This window comes from Diabrotica virgifera, chromosome 9, assembly GCF_917563875.1.
Source record: "Diabrotica virgifera virgifera chromosome 9, PGI_DIABVI_V3a".
NCBI lineage: Eukaryota > Metazoa > Arthropoda > Insecta > Coleoptera > Chrysomelidae > Diabrotica > Diabrotica virgifera.
The window spans coordinates 25,817,372-25,839,750 of NC_065451.1; the positions used below are offsets into that span (position 1 = coordinate 25,817,372).

At 33.4% G+C, this 22,379-nt stretch overlaps 1 protein-coding gene across 4 annotated transcripts in view; it reads right to left on the minus strand.

Moving 5' to 3' along the window:
* LOC114334257 (uncharacterized) overlaps positions 1-22,379 on the minus strand; it is a 233,071-nt gene that overhangs the window by 67,434 nt on the left and 143,258 nt on the right. Inside the window, exons 1-5 of one of the 4 annotated variants that reach the window (XM_050660942.1) lie at positions 10,735-10,826; positions 3,513-3,761; positions 3,300-3,451; positions 2,120-2,343; positions 531-1,083 (exon numbers count right to left, since the gene is read on the minus strand). The exons of 1 other annotated variant lie outside the window; for it this stretch is intronic. In XM_050660942.1, the coding sequence (XP_050516899.1) occupies positions 2,212-2,343; positions 3,300-3,451; positions 3,513-3,675 (447 nt within the window). In that variant the 5' untranslated portion in view covers positions 3,676-3,761; positions 10,735-10,826 and the 3' untranslated portion in view covers positions 531-1,083; positions 2,120-2,211. Of the gene's footprint in view, positions 1-530; positions 1,084-2,119; positions 2,344-3,299; positions 3,452-3,512; positions 8,194-10,734; positions 10,827-22,379 lie in introns of those variants that run through there. 2 more of the 4 variants (XM_050660941.1, XM_050660940.1) reach the window with 2 other exon arrangements.

Below are 22,379 nucleotides of genomic sequence, written 5' to 3' on the forward strand. Positions count from 1 at the left end.
GGAAGAAAATGCTGTGGTCTGATCAGAAGAGACAGAATAACAAATGAAGAGATGAGGAGAAGAATAAGAGTGCAGAAGACTAAAATGGTATGGCAACAGAACAGAAAGTACATGGATAAACAAGGTTGCAGATTGGAGCACAACAGAACAAGGAGATGACAACTGAGAAGACCATGGAAAAATGAGGTTGACGAAGCAATGTCAAAGAAACGATTGGAAGACAGAACTAGGAAGATTGTAAAAAGTAGAGATCCAGATTGACAGAAGGGAAACAGCACTAGCTGGTACAACTTTTCAGGAGAACGAAATAGCTTTGTAGCTTAGTACTTGTTTTCTTTCTCATTATTTATTTATTACTTAAAAAAAATGCCAAACATTTTTCAAAGAAAGAAGAAAAAGAAAAAACATATACTAAGCAGCAAAGTTTTTGTGCTTTCCTGAAAAGTTGTAGATTTTGACTTAACTGTCGTTAAAATACCTTATACACATATAGGTATTTGTAATAATTATTGTTAAAATAAAATCGAACATCACTGAAAAACATATATTTATTTATCAAAAAATTTACAATTGTAAAGTATTTGCCACCCTATCCCTAATGGCACGAACTCCTACGTCATCTACATTATCATCGTCGTCATTAATTTCATGTAGTTGTTCTGGAGGATTTTGATTAAGTGGTTCTATATTGAAAATATTATCATCAATGGCAATATTATGTAGTACACATGCAGCTCTAATCATATTGCATATTAATCTTATATTTCTTAACTTAACATGATACATTTGTCTAAATTTTTGTTTTAATATGCCAAAGCAATGTTCAACCACATAACGATTTTTTGCCAGCTTTAAATTATAGTTCCGTTGACGTCTTGTTAAGTTCCCTCTATCCTTATAAGGAGTTAACAAATTGGCCTGTAAAGGGTAGCCACTGTCTCCTAGAAGAAAATATCTTCCACATCTTTCCTCTAGGTTCGTGTGCAATGGAGAGTTTCGAAACACTCTGCTGTCATGGACTGAACCCGGATATCCTATAAATATGTCCGTTATTTTTCTTCTGTGATCACATACAAGTTGCATCTATAATAAAAAATAAATTAAAAAACAATAATTACATATTGTGCTTTTATACAATGTCATATCGATGGTTTAGTGTGAAAACCTCGTATCTCATTAAATTACAATTTTACAGGAGAGGCAAAAAACTATTTTCTGCATAATATAACCTAAAAACAAAAATTACGTTACCTATTTTTAATTCGAGCACATTGAGACAAATTAATATCTGATATTGGCACAGAGCTAAAGGTGTTATGTTGCTACTAAATTGGAAATACAAAATACAAACTATGAAAAACACGTAAATATCCTTGCAGTATATATAGCCTTTGGTCAAGTAACTATGATAACCTCGTATATCTTGATATACAAGGTTCATAAAATGTTTCTATATGCCGCACTACCTTTTGTTGTTCACAAAAAACATTTCTGCAATTCGAATTTCTCAATCAAACACTCCAAATTAAGTACCCAATTCTTGGTTATAAATATATGTGGTATTCACACTAAATCAAGAGAGCAATTGATATATTATGCGGTTTCTTTTTTCGGCTGTAGAAAATAGTCTAGTGTATTTGGATTTTTTCTAACAGTTGTAAATCACAGTTTGTAAGGTTTTCAAACTAAAAACACCAAAATGTCATTTTTCAAAAAAATGAGATATAGTATTTTTACTACAAAAACGTTATTACGTAGGTCAAAATTGTTGACGTAAGAGAACTGTCAAAACATTAGAATGTGACTTTTAATTATTGCCATGTTTATACGTAAGAGAACTGTCAAAACATTAGAATGTGACTTTTCATTATTGCCATGTTTATTATAAACATGGCAATAATTAAAAGTCACATTCTAATGTTTTGACAGTTCTCTTATGTCAAAAATTTTGACCTACGTAATAACGTTTTTGTAGTAAAAATACTATACTAGATTTTCACATTAAGCCATCGATATATTATTAGATAGTAAATACTACCTAATAAAAGAAATTAAATATCTGCTAGTAAAAGAAATTAAATATGCATGTCTAAAAATTTCCTGGGGTCAAATCACCTACCTGAATTGAGTAGAATCCTTTTCTATTTATATATGACTCTGGGTCATTTTCTGGTTTGTCGATTTTTACGTGGCTACCATCAATTGCGCCTATTACATCTGGAAACCCATTAGGGTCATGTGATGAATAATTCTATGGACAGAGCTGATTGTTATATTAAAACGATCTCCAACATCTCTAAAACTGCAAGTCTGATGTCCAATGTACCACAGATAAATAAGTACCTAAAAGCAAATGTTTCTTAAAATAAAAGGAAAAGTTCTGTTTTGATTTTAGAAATTAAATGAAAGTAGATTAACAGGTTCGCTGCCGACTATATTTTCTAAATCCATGAGCCAACCATTAACAACAAGACCAAGAACAAAACTGAAAAGGTAGACACCTTTTGCAAAAGCTGTGACAAGGAACCTTTTCCATGTATAGGTTGTTTTAATGAATTACATAGAACTTAAATACCTTTTTTTATTGGTTGTTTTACATTATTTGATTTTTCTGTTGTTGAAAAACATGTTTGTATCAATAAATATTATCCCAAAGTTGTAAATAACGTTTTTGACTTATATGGGACCATATGGAACATTAGGGATGGTCCCATCAGACCAACATGGCAGCAAATGTGTTAAATTATTATTTTACATCAGCTGTTTCTATAATTTTGTCAATAAAAAATAAATTTTTATTGCAAAACGGTAACAATTTGATCTTAATTTGTCGACATTGCTTTCCAACAACTAAAGGACTGTATTTATTTAACCCTAAGATACATTGATATACATTAAGATCATGGGTATTTTCGAGCCAGAATGTTTTTTCATATGATTTTGGATATAATTAGTTATGGCTTAATGTATTCCTTCATTAGATATAGCTCGTGAAAAAACATCGTCTAGAAAGGACAACACAAAAAAAAAAAGAATATTTCTTTAAAAAACACTTTAACTTTAAAACATAATGTTCATTTTTCTTAATTTGACTGCTTTATATTATTTACATATTAAAGAAAACATTATGAAATCACCTCATATAATTTGTTAATGCCAATTTTGACCAAGAATACTATGCAATTTCATACAAGAATACAAAAGCAATGTTATTTTCAACTGAAATGGGGAATTTATATTATGGGAAATGACCTCGCCAAATTATTTTGGTTAACAGAGGTTTTACTGTATTTACTTACTTGATGTAAAGCAGATATGGTTGCATGCTGTCCCTCCTGTGAATTATAATATTGACTAGCCTCAAATCTTTCAACCAAACCATCTACTGTGCCCCTTGAAAGTCTGAAATGTTCGAAAAACTCTTCTTGGGAGTACTGCGTCACAGTGTGTTCTAAAAGTAATAAATCAGTTATCATTTATTTCATTTATGTTAAATGTAATTTACAATTTACCTAAATAGTTTTGGTTCTTGACTCTTGGTTCATCTAGTAATAATTCTAGTTCTAGGTCATCTTCGTCACCGCCACAGCATAATAAACGAAACCAGCAAGGACACTCCCTGATGCTGCCTTTGAAGTTGAAAAGTACAGGGTCGCCATTTTTCGCGTAGTACATCTCAGTGGTGATGTGATGTGTTGGTTCATCAGTGTTGCCGATGTCACCAACTTTATTACCCGTAAGAGATTATTTTTTAATAATTTCTGGAATTTATGCAAAAGATTAACAATACAATCGCCATTCATCGTCAATATTTTGTGTTATGTCCCAATTATTGACATAATTCCCACAGGCATACGTATAAGATTATGTTAAAAAATATGAATGTCATAAAAGTTAGGTAAATCTGATAATTATGTACAAATCGGCAACACTGTCGATTTTCTACATTGTCTGGTACTACGCACAAAATGGCCGACGATCTGCGCAGTAATAGTGCGCGAACTTTTCCCGCCTACTAGTGTGTCACTGCTGTTGCGTTTTCTATGCTGTGTCACCGCTTCCCATAGAAGACAGAGAAGACATATCATCGCTGAATTCTTCGTCGGACATATTTATCAAATAATATAATCACTTTAAAATATAAAACTCAAATATTTAGACTGGTAAACAAACTTTAAACTAATAAGCGTACCCAAACTCCCAAACGAATCTAAATCTAAACATAAAATCATAAAAAAGTAAAAGTAGGGTTGGGTTCATAGAACAATTTGTAAACAGAAACAGATAACCGTTGACAATTGACAAACCCCTCGATTATTCAACGCTTAGACAAGGAAAGAGAGAGGACGAGTAATCCTATGACCAAAAGTGAAGCCAAACTGACACCAGAGATTTTGATCATCGACGTATCTTTGGGGTATTGTTATGCATTGAGTATTTAAAATAAAAACATGAAATGTATTTAAAATGAAGAATTTGTGTACGGTAAATGTTTTATTAAGTTTCTCATATTACGTACATATGTTTCAATACATACATATGTTTTTATTACGAATTTTAGATGATGATTTACTTTATTTTTTATGAAATTTTAACCTTCAACGAACACCCACCACTGGCAACCCATTGTTATTTTTGACGTGACCGCCATGTTTCTGGTGACAAACAAACCAAAAACTGGCTTCACTTTTGGAACGTGTGTGTTAAATGAGTGTTACCCGTCCTCTCTCTTTCCTTGTCTAAGATTCAACGGTACTACCACAAACCATACATACTCATAGACGTTTCACGTAAATTGTCAAGCTCAAGACAGCAAATTAGTTACCATTCCAATCCAGAGATGTCGCTGTCAGTCAATTCTCTTGTCATATTTAACAACTGAAAGTTGACAATTAAATTAATTTGTTATTTACTTTTTATTTTACAGTTTGTGGCTTAATTATTTTATTATAGTGGTGTTACGTTTTTTATTAGATTTAATCACAATTTTAATCAATTGTATAAACCTCCTCTCCGTTTTTATGAGTAAAATTTTTAGTTTACATTGATCATCCTGTGTTGTGTTTCTCCACATTTAAAAAAACAATATAATAGATCCTGAAACAGTTTATTCCAATAGACAAGTGTGTCATCAACATTTCGGGCCTATATATTTTTGGAAGTTTGTAAAAGATTATAAGGTAATATTTATCTAAACAATCATCCTACAAGATTCTTTAAAACATTTTCATTCAACTCAATATTACACATCAGTGCTTTCACGTCACACATTGCAGTAGTGTTTAGCATTTTGAAAACAAATTGGAATATTTGAAGTTTTCAGTAAAATATTGAATAAAACATTGAATTGTCTTTCTGTGGTTTTAGTTTCCTGCGAAATTTCATCACAAATCCCGCAAAATTTATAATTTGGAAATTCCCACGTAACTAAAATTTGTCAATTTAGTTCCCATTCCAATCAAGAGATGGCGCTAATTTGATCCGAAAGATTAACATGGTCGTGAAACGTCTATGAGTATGTATGGTTTGTGGGTACTACGCATGCCCCAAATTTCTTGTCTGAAGAAAATCCGCAAACTATTTTGACTGTCAGCAAACACGTTTTTGGTGTGGTTGGAACAGCAAACTATTTGCTTGCTGACTGTTTGTAATCTCGGTTGGAACGCTTTTATGCTATTGCGCAGAATCCTGACGTCGGCAACTTGTTTCTGACTCTGGTTGGGTTGGAACAAAGCTATTAAGAAATCTGAAGCCATGTGTATTGGAGAGAGAAAGCAGTCAACATTAGAAGGTGGGGTAGAAATTAAACACTGTGATCAATACAAATACTGGTCATGAAGATAACGCAAGATGGAACACTCGATGCTGCTATAAAAGATAGAAACATACAGGGTAGAAAAGCCATATCGATTATGCACGGCATTCTGTGGGACCCAACAATAACTAAAGGGAACAAACAGCTCATATTTTATACAATACCATACTTATACACACAAGTGTAATCACATATCGCACACCTAGATCTAAAGAGAGTTAAGTCAAAAATATTTGAAATTGAGTTAAGCTCACCTTTTAATTCCCTGTACGGATACCTATCGATCAATAAAAGAGATTTAAAAATACATGCAAAGTTCAACGCTAGATGGCACCTAGAGTCTCTTTTGTTGAACGAGCGAGCCAGATCCCACCGCGCATAAATGGGAACAATGCTAGATGCAATCAGAATTACAAGCGGAGTGCAAGGGTCCTCCGTAAAAAGTATCGAGTTATTTTGAGTTGTACCTGTTTAGTTGAAATTTGAAGCATTATTATTTTGAGTTGTCACCTTTTAAATGGTTAGTGCTAATTACAAGGATACAACAATTTGAGTTAAACCTGTATCGCTGGCAAGGTAAGTAAAGATTTTATTTTTAATTTTAGTTGTTACCCTACTCTTGAAACATTTTCGATATTGTAGTTGTGTCTGTTTTGCTGAGTCATATTTGATACTTCCTTTTTTCTGTAAAATCTTATCAAAATTAAACTTATTTCGTTACTGACGATTCGAGTTTGTAGGTCGTAGTACAGTTTAATGTTTATTTTACCATTAACAATATTGGTTCCTCTTTTACTGCCAATTTTTCAAGTTGGATCCCTTTAGATGGTTTCTGACAAATTTATCTTTACAACATAGCCAAAAAGATTAAAAATGTTTTTTATGAGCTTTCTAAATTTATTTGTGGCACATGACTCTGTAAGTTAGTAAAATAAACATTGTATATTTCAAGAAAACAATGAATCGCCGGCGATTGTTAGTAAGTATGGTAGAAGAACAGTATAAATAAAATATCACTCCTATAACTTCTAGTCAACATGCAACCGTGGAAGATAACTTGAAGATGTCATCAAGTGGTAAAGTTCCATCCAAAGAAACTCATGCTGTTTTGACACCGGTTAATACATCTATCCGCTATCCCTAGCACATCTAAACAGCAGCCCCGGACTATTATATTTCACTTATTTGGAGCGATGAAAGTGATATTGACAACTAAGATAAAGATCCTAATTTGCAATTGTTAAACAAAAATGCGCACCCAGCTAAGGTCGTACCTTCATCATCATCGGTAACTTGATCCAGCAGCAGCAGCTCCAGTGCATCGGATACCGAAGATGATAGTGACAAAGTTGACCCAGAAGGTGTTATGGTTCCTGAAACTGCTACTGAGATTGAGATAGATAAACTACCCTGTCAAAATTTAAAACTCTAATTCTAGCAAGAATGGTTGGACCACCCTGTGGAGACAAAGGTCGCCTAAAATGAGAAGAAAAAGTGGACAAGATGTCAAGACAACAGGACTTTGATGAATATTGGGCACTCGGTGATCTTGGAAAGCAAAAAGAATTCTTAGTACGCCACTCGCAACAAATAAAGTCTAAATATTGGTACTTAAGTACACACAATTTTAGAGCTCTCAACAATCCCTTTTACTTTGAGATTAATGGATCCAAAATACAAATATGCAAGGCATTTTTCAAATAAACTCTTGATTTGAGCAATAAAGCGATAAAAACGGCATATTCGAAGAAAACAGAATTAGGTATTATTCAAGCCGATTTAAGAAGAAAACAATAATCATCATCCAACCAAAAAGTCACTTCGTTCTAACTAAATGAACAATGCCTCTTCAAAAGAGAGGCAACTACAAACTGAATTCACCAACACAGGCTCAACTCAAGTTAGTATAAATATATTAATAAGCAAAAGGGAAATAATTCAAAAATATCGATTTTTAGCCTTAACGCGTGTATTAAACATTAAAGTACTTCAACATAATATTCAGGTGTATAAATAAAGCAAACCATAAAAACAAACAGGCGTCGAAGAACGCTGTAAACCGATAGTAGTAGTAGTAGAAATAAATTCTAATTGACATAATTAAAATTGTGTTGCACATTCCTTTTGGTTCAATTTATAATATATTCGTTTGAGATTGTACCTTAAAAAAATCCGATGATACACAGCATAATATGAGATTATGATTTCTCATGATTGAATGGAAAAACCACAACGAATTTGCATAACCAAGATAAAAAACTAAAGGAATCCATAGGCGTAACCAGGGGTGGTTTTGGGGGTTATAACCCCCCCCCCACATTGGGATCTACTTTGAGCTCTATATGCTTAACACCATTATGTGTTTTTGAAAAATCAAGCCATTTTGAAGTTGTAAACCCCCCCCCTTAGGATCATCCTGGTTACGCCATTGAAGGAATCACAATATTGCTGAAAAGAGATTTTATCAGGAACAAAAGTATGATCAAATAGCATTAATCAATAGTTATTATAAATGTTTATAAACTAAAAAGGCAGCGTATTAAAGAAAGAAGTTTTTCAAACGGTTTCTTTAATAACAAGTTTGATAAAATGTTGAATTTTTTTAAATATCTTGAAACTGCATCCTCAAAGAATCGATTGCGATATAGTAATGACAAATGAGGTGTCGAATGAAAGCTTATAAACCAAGGATGGTATTAAAGGTGAGGCTCGGACGTCCGGTCTGTTTTAGAAGAACTGTTTTAAAGTCGCCGAAATAGTACAAGCGTTATATTATTCGACACGCCTTAGCAAGAAGAGAACGAATATATACTTCCGGTTTCATAAATATCTGTCCGTCCATCCGTCTGTGCACCAATATAACTCCTCCGTCGTTAGACTAGATAGAATGACAAGTAAGGTGTCGAATGAAAGATCATAACACAATAATGATATTGAAGGTGAGAAATTTTATCTCTGACTTCCGGTTTTAGAGTTATAACCAGACGTATTATTTTAAAGTCGCTGAAATACTTCAAGCGATATATTATTCGACGCGCCTTTAGAAGACGAGAACAAATAAATATTTCTGGTTCATGCCTGTCTGCCCGTCCGTATATCCGCGAATATAACTCCCCCGTTAATAAAACAGATAGAATGAAAAATTAGATAATGAGTTATAAGTTATAACCCAAAAATTGTATTAAAAGTGAGAAATTTGACCTCGAACTTTCGGGTTTAGCGTTTCAACCGGAAGTACTGTATTGGTCATCAGCTACCCCTCATATACATTTTAGAACCTTCTAAAAACCTATAGGTTTACAGTAGACTCTCTCTATAACGAACACGGGTATTACGAGGTTTCGCTTATAAAGAGGTACACTAGATGTCCCATGAAATTCCTATTGAACTATAACACCTCTATAGCGAGGCATCTTTGGTTATAACGAGGAAAAATGAAATCTAAGAATATGTTTCTTTACCTGTTTTTGGCGTGGTGATGGCCATAAATAAATACCATAACTGCCTGTAGGTATACAGGAATGCCCAACATCTCTGTGCTTATTGAGGCCAGTGCCGTAATGAATTCCACCGCCGGTAATAAACTTCTTTCTTCTTGTTTAGCTATCGACCCATATTGAATATTGTAGGAAATTTACAATTTACGATGACCAAATTTCATTGTTGAGGTCGAACATCAACACCTAATAAACTACGTAAGAGGCATCAAAACATTTCAGTTCAACATTGGTGGTATGTACAATATTATTGTTGTCTGATATAACGAGATCCGCTTATAACGAGGTAATTAGTCCGCCATTTCAGTTCTCCTTATAGAGTGAGTCTACTGTAACATTTTTTCAGTTGTTTTTTTTTTCTTTACTGGCCTAAGTGGGCTTAAACTCACTTACAGCCTGGGCACCCATACGAAAAAATCCTACACATGCCTACGCTTAAAGGCTTAACACTAACACGTAACTATTGTAAACAGCTATCAATAAATAATTTGCTTCATCCGATCAACATTTATTCGTCATTCATTCAAGCTGAAAAAAAAACAGCTTATGCCTCCCGTGGTCGGTGTATTAGACATAACCAGAAAGATAGGTTAAGTAAATAAAGTTTGTTATTTTAGCCATCATTATTTTGAGAGTAACTAAACTAAAGGCGGCTGCACAATTGCCCGGGAACGGGAACGAGAACGGAAACGGGAACAGGAAAAAAGTTAACCTCTATATAAATTAATGTTATAGATGCACAATAACCGAGAATGAGAAGCTGTCCGGTAACGGGAACGGGAAAGTTGACCATGTTTTAACTTCTCGTTCCCGTTGTATTCCCGGAACCAATCAGAAGGCAGTATTAAAAATACTGTCAAATGCATAATACAAATTTGTTATTAGATGTGTGTGATCAAGTTTTAGTGACAATTTTTATACATTTTGCATTAAAATAAATGACGAACGATTGATTTCTTTATTGGAAAAATGTCCTCATCCGTATGATTGATGTAGATCATAGTACGTACTTATATGGTAATTAGATACAATAATAATATAAATATAAATATTTGAATGATATGCTTTTATCTTTATGCTGACAAACCTTTGAGATTGCACACATATTGTGTAAATTAGTTCCAAGATTATAAAAAACGAAAATATTATAAAAGCTCGTCATCAAATAAATCCATATTTTTAGAGTTAACAGACATGTTCTTTTAATAAAATTAGAAAAAGATCGTTCCACTAAATTTATTTTGAGAAGAAAAATAATTAATAGCACAAGTGACAGTGACACAAAACAGCTGTTTACCATTTAATTGTGAATCTGCTGATGCTTTCAGTTTCCGTTCTCGTTCCCGTTTCAGTTCCCGTTCCCGGTCAATTGTGCAGCCGCCTTTAATTGATTAAATTTACATAAAAAGAAACTAAACTTACATTAAGAAATACATCGCAACTTTTTTCTCAAAAAACCATACTTTACAGGTAAAAATAACAGCATTATAAATTAAGAGCACTCACACGCAGACACGCAGACTTGCATCTCGGCGCAGCAGTTCACAGTCCTGGCTACAAGCGTTTATAGCTGACACCAGTCGAAGTGCGCGATATGCGCTAATTTGAAATATGAAATTTTAAGAGCATTTTTACATTCACTTTTTTAATACGTTAAATGCGTTTTTTTAGTAGGGGTCTCCATTGTATAATTATTTCGCTATCTAAAACGAATTTATTTTTATTTGTACTTTTTCTAATTAAAAAATAATTAGGGTCTATACAATAGTTTGAACACCTCACTGGCGGATCCAGAAATTCGTTGGGGCGAGGGGGGTTTATGGATCTTGATGGTGATTACTTTTCTCTGATGCAAGGTCACTTTTAGTCTTACCACCAATAGGATAAGCGGGTTTTCAAATATTTGGGGGGGGGGGGCTCTGGATCCGCCAGTGGACTTACACACACAATAGTTTAAACATACAATGAAACATTTTCACTTAAAAAAGGCAGGAAAAATTCTTCCCTTTTCTGAATTCATATTGCAATAAAAACAAATTATGTATACACAAACAATATCAAAACTCGATAAAAATATGTAGTTCACAATAATAATGACTGAAACACTCAAAGTATCTATCAATATCCGGTACTTTATACTCGTTACTTTCGGTACTTTGTGTTTTCAGGTAGCGTAGGTACATCCACTATGACAAAGACAAACAAATATTTCAAACTAATGTCACGGTCCAAGACCGGCCCTGTCAATTCCGGAAGCTTTTGGCGGCGGACTGTCTGAGACCCTTTCTGTGGGCGAGAGAAACTTGTTTACAATCAGCCATCAGCGCATCTAGAAGGCCATCGATTAACCTTTTTTTATTGCTCTGTAAATAATACTTACCTTTCGATGTTTCTGGAAATCAGTAGACTAATTGTAGATAGCTATTATAGCTAATATGTATATATAATACAGGGTAGCGAGAAAGTATGGAAACACGGTAATTTCTCGGAAACCGCTGGAACGATTTTTATATATTTTGGAGGGTAAGAGTTTTCTAATACGGCCGATATTATAGTGGTAAGTACATTGTTGTCAAATATTCCGTTTTTCTGTAAATCTAATGAACTTTCTTATTTCAAATGGAACACCCTGTATATTTTTTACGTTTTGATGTCCTTAAGAAATACTTATTATTTTTCAAGTTATATTTCCTATACCTAAATGCCATAATTTCGGAGTTATTGCTATAATTACTAAAAAAAAAATTTTTTAAACAAATTAAAAAAATCAAATTGTTTTTGAATTTACAAAGTACCTTAATTCAAGCTCAAACCTTTTTTATCAGCTCCATATAAGAATTTATCTACTCTATGTCATATTATGTATAAGTTTTTAGTTTGTGAAAACTGTCATTATAGATAGCAGTGCGTGAAGGGTTTAAAGTGTGCGTGAAGTAACAATGTATTTTAAATTAGATTTACTTTTTCGCACACTTTCAGTGGGTTTTTTGGCACACTTTCATTTAATCAAATATCCTTAACTTTCGCGTTGTCATGGTGATGACAATATGAGCAATGACTTACAACAAAATTTTTGACAGTTTTGTGGTTTGAAAGTAGTTAGGATTTTTAAATGTCAAAGTTCTAAAAATTGTAGAATAGAAATGAATTCCAGTGACGAAGAGTTACAGTTTTTTTATTTGTTTATCGTAGAGTAGATAAAATATTGTATAAAACTGTGCGTGAAGTACTTTTAGCGAACTTACGGGATGTATAGCACTCCCTCCGTTGTCGCTCGTGCTCTAAAAATCGCGTGCGTTCGCAAAAAGCATACTTCACGAACTGTTTCATAAATAACTATAAATACTTATCGGTAACTGATAAAATAGGGTTTGATCTTGAACTAAGGCCCTACGTTGTTTCAGAAATAATATTTTTACTTGTGTTTTTGAACCTTAAAAATCGTTATTTCTCGATTTTCTTCAGTTTTAAATTGTTTATAACTAGGAAACGATTAACTTTAGGCCAAAATTACAAAAGACCTTTCTTGTTTTCAATGATCCAAAGAATCTAAAATAATGTCTATCCGGGCTAAAAAATCTGATTTTTATAATTTGTTTAAAAAAAATTTTTTAATAAATGTAGTAAGAACTCCGAAATTATGGCATTTAGGTATAGGGAATATAACATAAAAAATAATCAGTATTTCTTAACGTCGTCAAAACGCAAAAAATATACAGGTTGTTCCATTTGAAATAATAAAGTTCATTAAATTTTCAGAAAAACGGAAGATTTGACAACAATGTAATTACCACTATAATATCGGCCGTATTAGAAAACCCCTACCCACCAAAATCTATAAAAATCGTTTCAGCGGTTTCCGAGAAATTACCGTGTTTCCATACTTTCTCGCTACCCTGTATAAATAGACATTTTTGGAATAATTAGAGTTGAGTTTTGAATTTGAATGCGTCGGTGTACTTGATATGTATCGGGCGCGGTATATTTTTGAATTTGTAATTATGTAGATAAAGTATTAGATATAGTGTAATAAATAAATTAGATACCGTAGTTTGTAAAATAAAAGATATAAATTCAGTGTTTTTTTATTTGTTTAGACGTAAGTTATTAAAAATAATTAAGGTCAACTAAAACTAAACATTAGTGCCTAAAATATCATAGAAAAGACAGTTTTGTAACACTAAGAAAGTTAAATATTGAATTCTTTTTCTGGTTTCTGGACCATCGTTTTATATTAAAAAATAGTAGTTTTCTTTTTATTAAATTTTTAATAGCTAATAAAGTAATAAATAGTGTAATATCAAAGAAACAGTAAACCGATACCCTTCGGCAGGCCTTTTTAATATTTACATTTCACCCCGTCGCGTCGCCGCCTCGATTTATCTTTCGAAGTGCTAAAGTACCGAGTACCTACCTACACCGACATGCCAATCGAGAAAGTATTTGTTTGGTTTTTGTGTTACCTACATCAGGGTATTTCGCTAGTTTACTTGTACCAAAAGTACCGAAAGTGAGTAATGAGTATTTCTAACAACGAGGAATCGGTACTTTGGGTATTGGACAATTACCCGTTACTTTGTAACGGACACGTTACTTTGTAACGGGTAGGTACTTTTTTACATCACTGCACGACAACGCTCCTAGTTGACATCGGCTATAAACGACCTTTGATCAGGATCCTAAAATAATTGCTGTCCCGAGATGTAACTCACGACAGACAGTGAGAATAGGTGCGGCTATGAAGGAGTGGAAACGCAATGCATATGCATCATTTGTGGGCGAACTTTTCAACCTCTAATTCAACTTTCAGCAATCGCCGCTAGAGGCGCAAGTGTTCGAATAGGTGCTACAAATACATTAGCTCTTATGGACTTATTTATTATTTAACTCATTTTATTATTGTTTTTAGCGTAATTAGACATTAATTTATTGGTGGATTGTAGCTGAATATGTTTTATGCCAAAAATAAATTATTTTAACCTTATAACATATCGACGTGTGGTAAAAAGTGTATTCTTTTTATACCATTGTAGATGGAGATGTGACATCAAATTTAAATTTGTCATTACTTTAATATGTAGGACAGCTTATTTTGAAGCTGAAATATTTTGTCACATTATCTACCCAAGTAGCAATTTTTCGACGCATTGGTTGTCAGTACAAACAAATGCACTGTATATAACGTTGCCACAGTGGACTTTCAGTTGTTTCGGCCAACGACCCCTAACCCGACTGACATTACGATGTTACAACGTTAAGTAATATCTTTAGTTATATGGGCAACTAAGTTATTACTATTGTGACAACTACATATCACAGTTAAGTTTTTTCAACAATCGCAACTACTTAAAAACGTTATAATGCTAAACTAATTTACGCCCATGGGTTTTCTGGCCGACTAGGTAGTTGTCTCTCACGACCCCAGGGCCTTTACGTATAGTTATATAGATGTGTTGTGACACGTTTACGTGTGTTTACGGCAACTTCAGGAGCAAAAAAAGAATTTACTTTATAACCTTACTTTTTTCTTATTATTTTATATTTTATTTTGCTGGAAATTTTCGATTTATTTAACAACCTGTTTATTTGTTTTTTATTACGTGGTTTCTCCATTGTCCATTGTTTTATCAGTAGATTTGATAAGCTTAAATCTTTGTATCAGCTTTGCTAGACAGGGTTGCCAGGCCAGTTCTTACTCTTTCAGTACTATATCCGTTGCAAGATAATTTGGCTGAAACTCCGACAAAACATGTACTTTTTGTACATATTTTGTCTGAATTCCATCCGAATTATCTTGCAGCGGATAGTAGTTTTGCTTTCAAAAAATCAATAGAAATCAGTAGATTCTTTTTAGGCCCTGTAAATACAGTAAAATCTGTGTTAACGGTTACCTGTCAAAATCGTCCGGTTTCATAATCAACTTAAAGTAAACATTAAGTAAAGTTCACTTTAAAGTTGACATTTACCCATATATGAATTGTGATAAAGGTAGGTACCAACTTACTTAAAATTTAAAATCCACTTTAACTGATTATGAAACCGAGCGTTACAATCATTTTGAAAATTCTCCAAACCAATTACATATATGAAGATTTCCTTATTTAGATCTGGTATTTACCAGTTTCATTTCTCTGTCCATCTATTATCATCATCTACGTCCTGAATCTTATTTTCGGTAATGACATTGGGAAATTGTAACATAATGTCTGAAAATTAATTTAGAAATGGGGTGAATACTATTAAAAAGCAAATTTTATTTTAGTGATAACAAAATATTGATATATACCAAACATCTAATAAAAAACATTGCCTACTAGAATTTTTTTAAATAACATCAAAAATATACCAAAACAGTAGATATCTACTAAATGTGGCAACGCTGTTAAGGAGAATGATGCACTTCATTGCACTGGTCACATGACCTCTGTCATCCAATAAGAGGGTGCGTTCTAAAGTGGTTGGGATAGTCGGTCCAGGCCGTGTTTGGTCGGCGATTGGACTTCTCGGTTGTAGTTGTATCATAATCATTCGTCTATGGTTGGTAATAAGGTATATTTTAAGTAATATTGGTAATGTTGTTTAATGCACCATTTTGGTTTTTTTGGGATGTAAAGAAAATAAAAACACAAAATATAAAAAATGCAGGCATTTTCTAATACCTTTAAAAGCACCATCAACACATTAAATTTATACAAAACATCTTTAACATAAATTCTGGCTTTTATATTAAAATTAGATTTTTTAAATGTACATATTTTTTGTTAAAAAGGTGATAAAAAATGAGCGCGTGTGTTTTTTAAAGGTGGAATATCCATATTTGACGATAATCTGAGATGCGTTTATAAATTTCACATCAGGTAATTTTGTTTAAGTCCTTATTTATGTCTTTATATAAATTTAAATACCTGATATGATGTCAAAATAGTTTGCTTTTTATATGCACCTATGGAGACCTACACAGAGGAGAGGAATCGAGATAGGACGACCTTGAAATTTTTTACACGATTTTGCCTGTTTGCTTGGTTTCTCGCTAGGGCGGCGCGCGGCGGTGGCGTAGAGATAGATGCTAGTTTTGCATTGGAGTAAATGTGAAAATTTCGAAAATAATTAATTATTAGTAGTTAATATAAGATTACTGGTTTTGGTGGTTAATATTATTTAAATATGAGTGCCAAGAAAGCTTACACTAAAAGAAATTGCTTCGTACCGGGATTTATATCGAGTTATCGTTCCGATAAAAAATTCAAAAAGGAACTTAACGAAGTTAATATAAAGACTAAAAAGGGGTAGTTCCCTGGATTGGCTGTATACCTTATAGTTAAACAAACTGGAACATGAAGTAAAAGCCACTTCTATGTAAAAGGTATATTTACTAAAAATTTTTAGAATCCCAATGGATTCAATAAAATGAGTTCATCAGAACGTTTTCAAACCTATCGGTCCATCATCAGTGATCTAAAATCAAATAAGTAATCCCACTATTAAAATTGAAAAGATGGTTGAAATTGTGAAAGTTAAAAAATGTGGTTATGATTACTTACTTGAATACTTGCAAAATAGCCCCAGAACCAAACAATGGTTGTGATTATAAATAAATCTACATTATGTTGAAATAAATTTAAAATGGCTAAACGCCGATGTTCAAGGATTAAACCTCTGGGAACATGGTGAAACTCTACCCGAGGACCCAATCAACCATCTTCGGTCAACGATGACTACTAAGTGTCAAAGCTATGTAAGGAAATGCTTGATGTGACATTGACAGTTAAGGAAGAAGGTAGTCGATTTTCTAGGAAATTTAAAAACAAAGTCATGATCCAAGACGAAGATATGGTAAAGCTTTTAATATCTGAAATTGTCTGTTAATTAAATCTATTGTTTTTTAAAATTAAAAGATAATGTGTTTTACAAAATAAAATTATTTTAACTGTAGGTAACTACAAATTGACTGTATCAAATAAAATTAACCTGATCAAAAAATTACAATATGATAAAGTGAGCTGATTAGTAGTAATAACAGAAATAAAATTAAATAAGTGGTGTTATAGAAGAAGTTTTAAATTTTGAAAAGGGATATTATTATATCAAGAAATTTATATGTCCCCAGTATGTGTATTGATGGTTGTATAGGTAGAAGGGAAATTATTGTTTGGATGTAGGTGAAAATTAAAAAATTTATATAGATTGGAATTAAGATAAAGTCAATCTGATAGTAGAAAATGTGATTCAGGAATGCAATTATTATGGAACAATTTTTATGAAATTGAGAAAATTCTTGTGACAAACTGGTGAATATGTAAAATTGATAATAAATAATTGTAGGATAACAGGTTGCCCAGTTGATACAAACTAAAATTTAATTAGTATAGAAAACAATAGGTGTAATGAATAAAACAGAATTAATAAAACAAAATTAAGAGAATGAATATTGTTATAATTTGATTAAAGAATGACTGAGTTAACTGTGATAAATGAAATAAAGTGATGAAATGTTAGATGTGGAGATAAAAAATATATTTGGAAAAGGTCAAAGACAAAAAACAAAGGAGTGTGATGTAGGGTCAAAGCATAGGTGAAATGAGTGAAAGAGAAAGATTGGAGAAGTTGGGTATGAGGGTTGAACTGATGAAGAAAAGAAATGAAAGAAGTGTGAAAAGGGGGTATGGTAAATTAATTAGGTTTTGATTAAGAGGAGTTCATGTGGTTAGTAATGATTAGTATGTGTAAAGGAGTTTGGAGCCAGTAAGGGAACGAAGAAGATAGTTGACAGTGGGTAAATAGGATGAAGAAGATAGCAGATAGGATAGGAAAAGGGTAGGTATAACAAAGTAATAGGAATTATGAAAATAATTGACGGTGAATGGGGACAAAATTGCGGTTAAGTGATGTTTGTCGGTTAACACAATTGGGACTTTTCTTTAGGTCTTTGACAATTTCCAAATCCTCGTATAAGTCTAAACGGAGTGTATTTTTTTGTTGAATGTTGTGTATCAACTGGACCCCATCAGGAATCTTAAGTTCGTGTTTATTGACTTTTAAATGGTGTGAAAAAGCTGAAGTGGTATCTCTCTTACTGTGTTCTGCCGATCGGGTGGAAAGAGATCTATAAGTTCTACCAATGTAGGTAGCATCGCAGTCTGAACAAGAGAGTCTGTATACCCCACTACGGCTCATGTAATGGATAGGGTCTTTGGTGTTAGTTAAGCTTTTATTGAGGGTGTTATTGACTTTAAATGAGATTTTGATGTTATCACAAGAATTAGAAATGATTTGTTTGACTCTTTCAGATAATTTGGAGTTATTAAACGGTAAGGAGGCATAAATTGGAGTAGTTGTGGAAGATGATGAGAAAGCGGATTGTTGAAGTAACTTAAGTTCTCTTTTCTGTTGAAGTTTATGGATGATGTCTGGGTAATAACCATTGTTAACTGCAATTTGTTTGATGATGTTCAGTTCTTTGTTAAATTCAGTTGTAGATAGAGGAATAGAGTTTAATCTATGTATAAAACTACGAAATGCAGAAAGTTTATGTGAAAGAGGATGGTTAGAAGTGGAATGGATAACGTGATCAGTCTGTGTAGGTTTACGGTAGATACCAAAGTTGAAGTGGTCATATAGTCTGGTAATAGATATGTCCAGGAAGTTAATGGAGTTAGAAGATTCTAGTTCTGTACTATCGGCACAATCTGGCAACCCTGTAAGTTGTGAAGTAAGGCACTGATACGTCAACGCGGATGGCCGATGGCAGATCTCATCTCTTCTACTGACTGTATTGTATTGAGTTCAATAAACCTGAGAAAGTGCAAGAACCCTTTTACTTACTTAACAGAACATGGTGGCAGCTGGTGCACTTTTCCAGATTAACTTAATATTTCAAGTGAAGAGAGAGAAAAATGATTAGTGAAGTTTAACTTTTCCATGTGTAGTGTCTAGGTTATGTACGTTGTGTTGAAATCATACACAAAGCAAAATGGCAATGGCAAATACAGATTTAGACGTTAGTAGCGGCTCAACGACAATTAACATGCCTGTTCAGGTAAATCCACCGGAGAAATTTACGTTTTCACAGCCAAATATGTGGCCCCAGTGGCGCAAGAGGTTCCAGCGTTTCATGAGCGTGTCGGGACAAGATCAGAAGCCGGAGAAAGACAAAATTGACATTCTTATGTATATAATGGGAGATGAGGCCGAAGAAATCGTTCTACAGTTTCCGAAAATTCCAGCTACTTATTCGGAGATGTTACAGAGTTTTGAAAATCACTTTATTCCCCGTCGCAACGTAATATTCGAACGGTTTAAGTTTAACTCCCGAATTCAACAACCAGGAGAAGCTATAGAACACTTTATTACCAGTTTACATTCGTTGGCAGAATATTGTGACTACAGCACCCTTAAGGAAGAGCTAATTAGGGATCGCATAGTGGTAGGAATGTCAGATACAAAAACTAGCGAACGTTTGCAACTACAAGGTACTCTGACTTTGAAAGATTGTATTATTGCTGCAAAACAAGCAGAAATGCAGGCAAATCAGACTCGGGAATTGCGTAATGAAAACCGTTATCATCCAACTCAAGAAGTAGCAAAAGTGGGTGTCCAAGATAGAGAACGAGGCAATGTCACCGGATTATTTCAGAAGGCAGACAACATCAGAAGAAAGAATTTCCAGGGAGACACGTGTATGTTTTGTGGTCAGCAATCTCACTCTAGGGAGGTATGTCCTGCTAGAAGGTCTCAGTGTAATAAGTGCAAAAAGTTTGGGCACTGGGCATCAGTTTGTTTATCTGGTAAAGGTCAAAGGGAAAATAAGGTTAGTACTGTGGAAATTGATAATTTTATGATAAATTCAGAGGGTAATAATTTGAATTTTGTCGGCTCTGTTTATATTAATAATATTGAGGCTCGAGAGTGGCTGATTTCTGTGCTTGTGTTTGAGCTGCGGACAAAATTTGAATTTTTAATTGACTCTGGAGCAGATGTTTCATGTATTCCTAGTTCTCTGATGCCTAAAGAGATATTAAAAACTTTATGTAAGCCTTATCAAAAAGTTACTGGTCCATCTGGCATTAAATTGGAGGTAGTAGGAACTCTTCCTGTTACCCTCTGTCATAATAATGACATTTCAAAAACTCAAATGTTTGTTATACAAAATTTATCTAAACCTATTTTAGGAAGGAAATCAATAATAGACTTAAAACTTCTACAATTTCATGAAAATGTTACAGTAAAAAATATAAATAATGTATTTAATCCAGAGGCAGTTTTCAGAAAATTTTCAACAATATTTAATGATATAGGTACATTTAAAACAGAAATGGAAATTAAATTAAAAGACAACATTAAACCCTATGTACAATCAGTCCCTAGAACAGTTCCTATTCCATTACTCCAACCGTTAAAAGAAGAAATTGATAGATTATTAAATCTAAAAATAATTGAACCTGTTGATTATCCTACAGAGTGGGTCAGTCCCATTGTTGTGGTCCAAAAAGGCCAAAAAGTTCGACTCTGTGTGGATTATACCCATTTAAACAAATCTGTTCTTCGTTCATATTTTCCTATAAACAAAGTTGAAAGTATTTTAGCCAGAATAAAAGATAGTAAATATTTCTCAAAACTTGATACTTCTTCTGGATTTTATCAGATTCGTTTAGACCCAGAGTCTCAATCCCTTACCACATTCATAACTCCCTTCGGTAGGTATCTATTCACTCGAGTTCCCTTCGGTATCACTTGTGCCCCCGAATATTTTTCTATATTGTTAAACAAAATATTAGCTGGTTTGGACGGTGTAATTAGTCACATAGATGATATCTTAATCCATGCTCCAACACTAGAAGAACACAACAAAATTCTGGATGAAGTATTATCCAGAATACAAGCTGAAGGTATAGCTCTAAATAAAGATAAATGTGTGATTGCTGTTCAAAAACTCCAGTATTTAGGTCACGAAATCTCAAATGAAGGAGTGTCAATTGCACCAGAAAGGATTTCAGCATTTGTTAACTTTCCAGAACCGACTAATAAAACAGAATTACTACAGTTTTTAGGTATGATAAATTTTTCATGTAGATTTATACCTAATCGCTCTGAAATCCTGGAGCCCCTTACGTCATTACTGAAAAAGAGTGTCACATTTATCTGGGACAGTCCGCAGAAACAAGCCTTTGTAAGAGTTAAGGAATTACTACAAAAAAGTCCATGTTTAGCTTACTTTGACCCTACCAAACAGATAGCAGTTTCAGCGGATGCCTCATCATTTGGATTGGGAGCATGTTTGATTCAGTTTAATGAGGGTAAAAAGGAAATTGTTGCCTATGCTTCTCGTTTGCTTTCTTCCACTGAAAAAAGATATGCCCAAATAGAGCGGGAAGCCCTAGCTCTGACATGGGCTGCTGATAAGTTTCAAGAATATATCACTGGGATACCGATTGTTTTAGAGACTGACCACAAACCGTTGGTCCAAGTACTAAAATCAAAACCGATCGATGAGCTCACACCTCGCTTGCAAAGACTCAGAATTAGATTGATGAGATATGATTATGAGGTTCATTATACTCCAGGCAAAGAGCTGGTTGTAGCGGATGCTCTTTCACGTCGGTTCGATGAGAATAGCAGTGACCCAATTGAAGACGAATTAGCAAGCGAAGTAGAAGCTCATGTTCATCTTATAGTTAGTTCGGTTCAAGTAAAGCCGTATTTTATTGAAGAAATTAAGGAAGAACAGAGAAAAGATCCCATTTGTTTAAAATTAAGAGAATATTGTACGTCGGGTTGGCCTGAACAAAATAAATTAGAGGAATGCTTAAAGCCTTATTATAATTATAGGTTGGAGTTGTCTTTTAGCGATAATCTATTATTGAGAAATTCCCGATTATTTATCCCTAGATGTCTACAATTTCGGTGTTTAGAATATCTCCACCAAGGTCATTTAGGGATTGTAAAATGTAGAGCGAGAGCAAAAGCTTCAATATGGTGGTTGGGTCTATCCACTCAGATCGAAAATTTAGTTAGAAATTGTCCTATATGTATAGAACATAGAACAAATCCGGTAGAGCCCCTTATAAGGG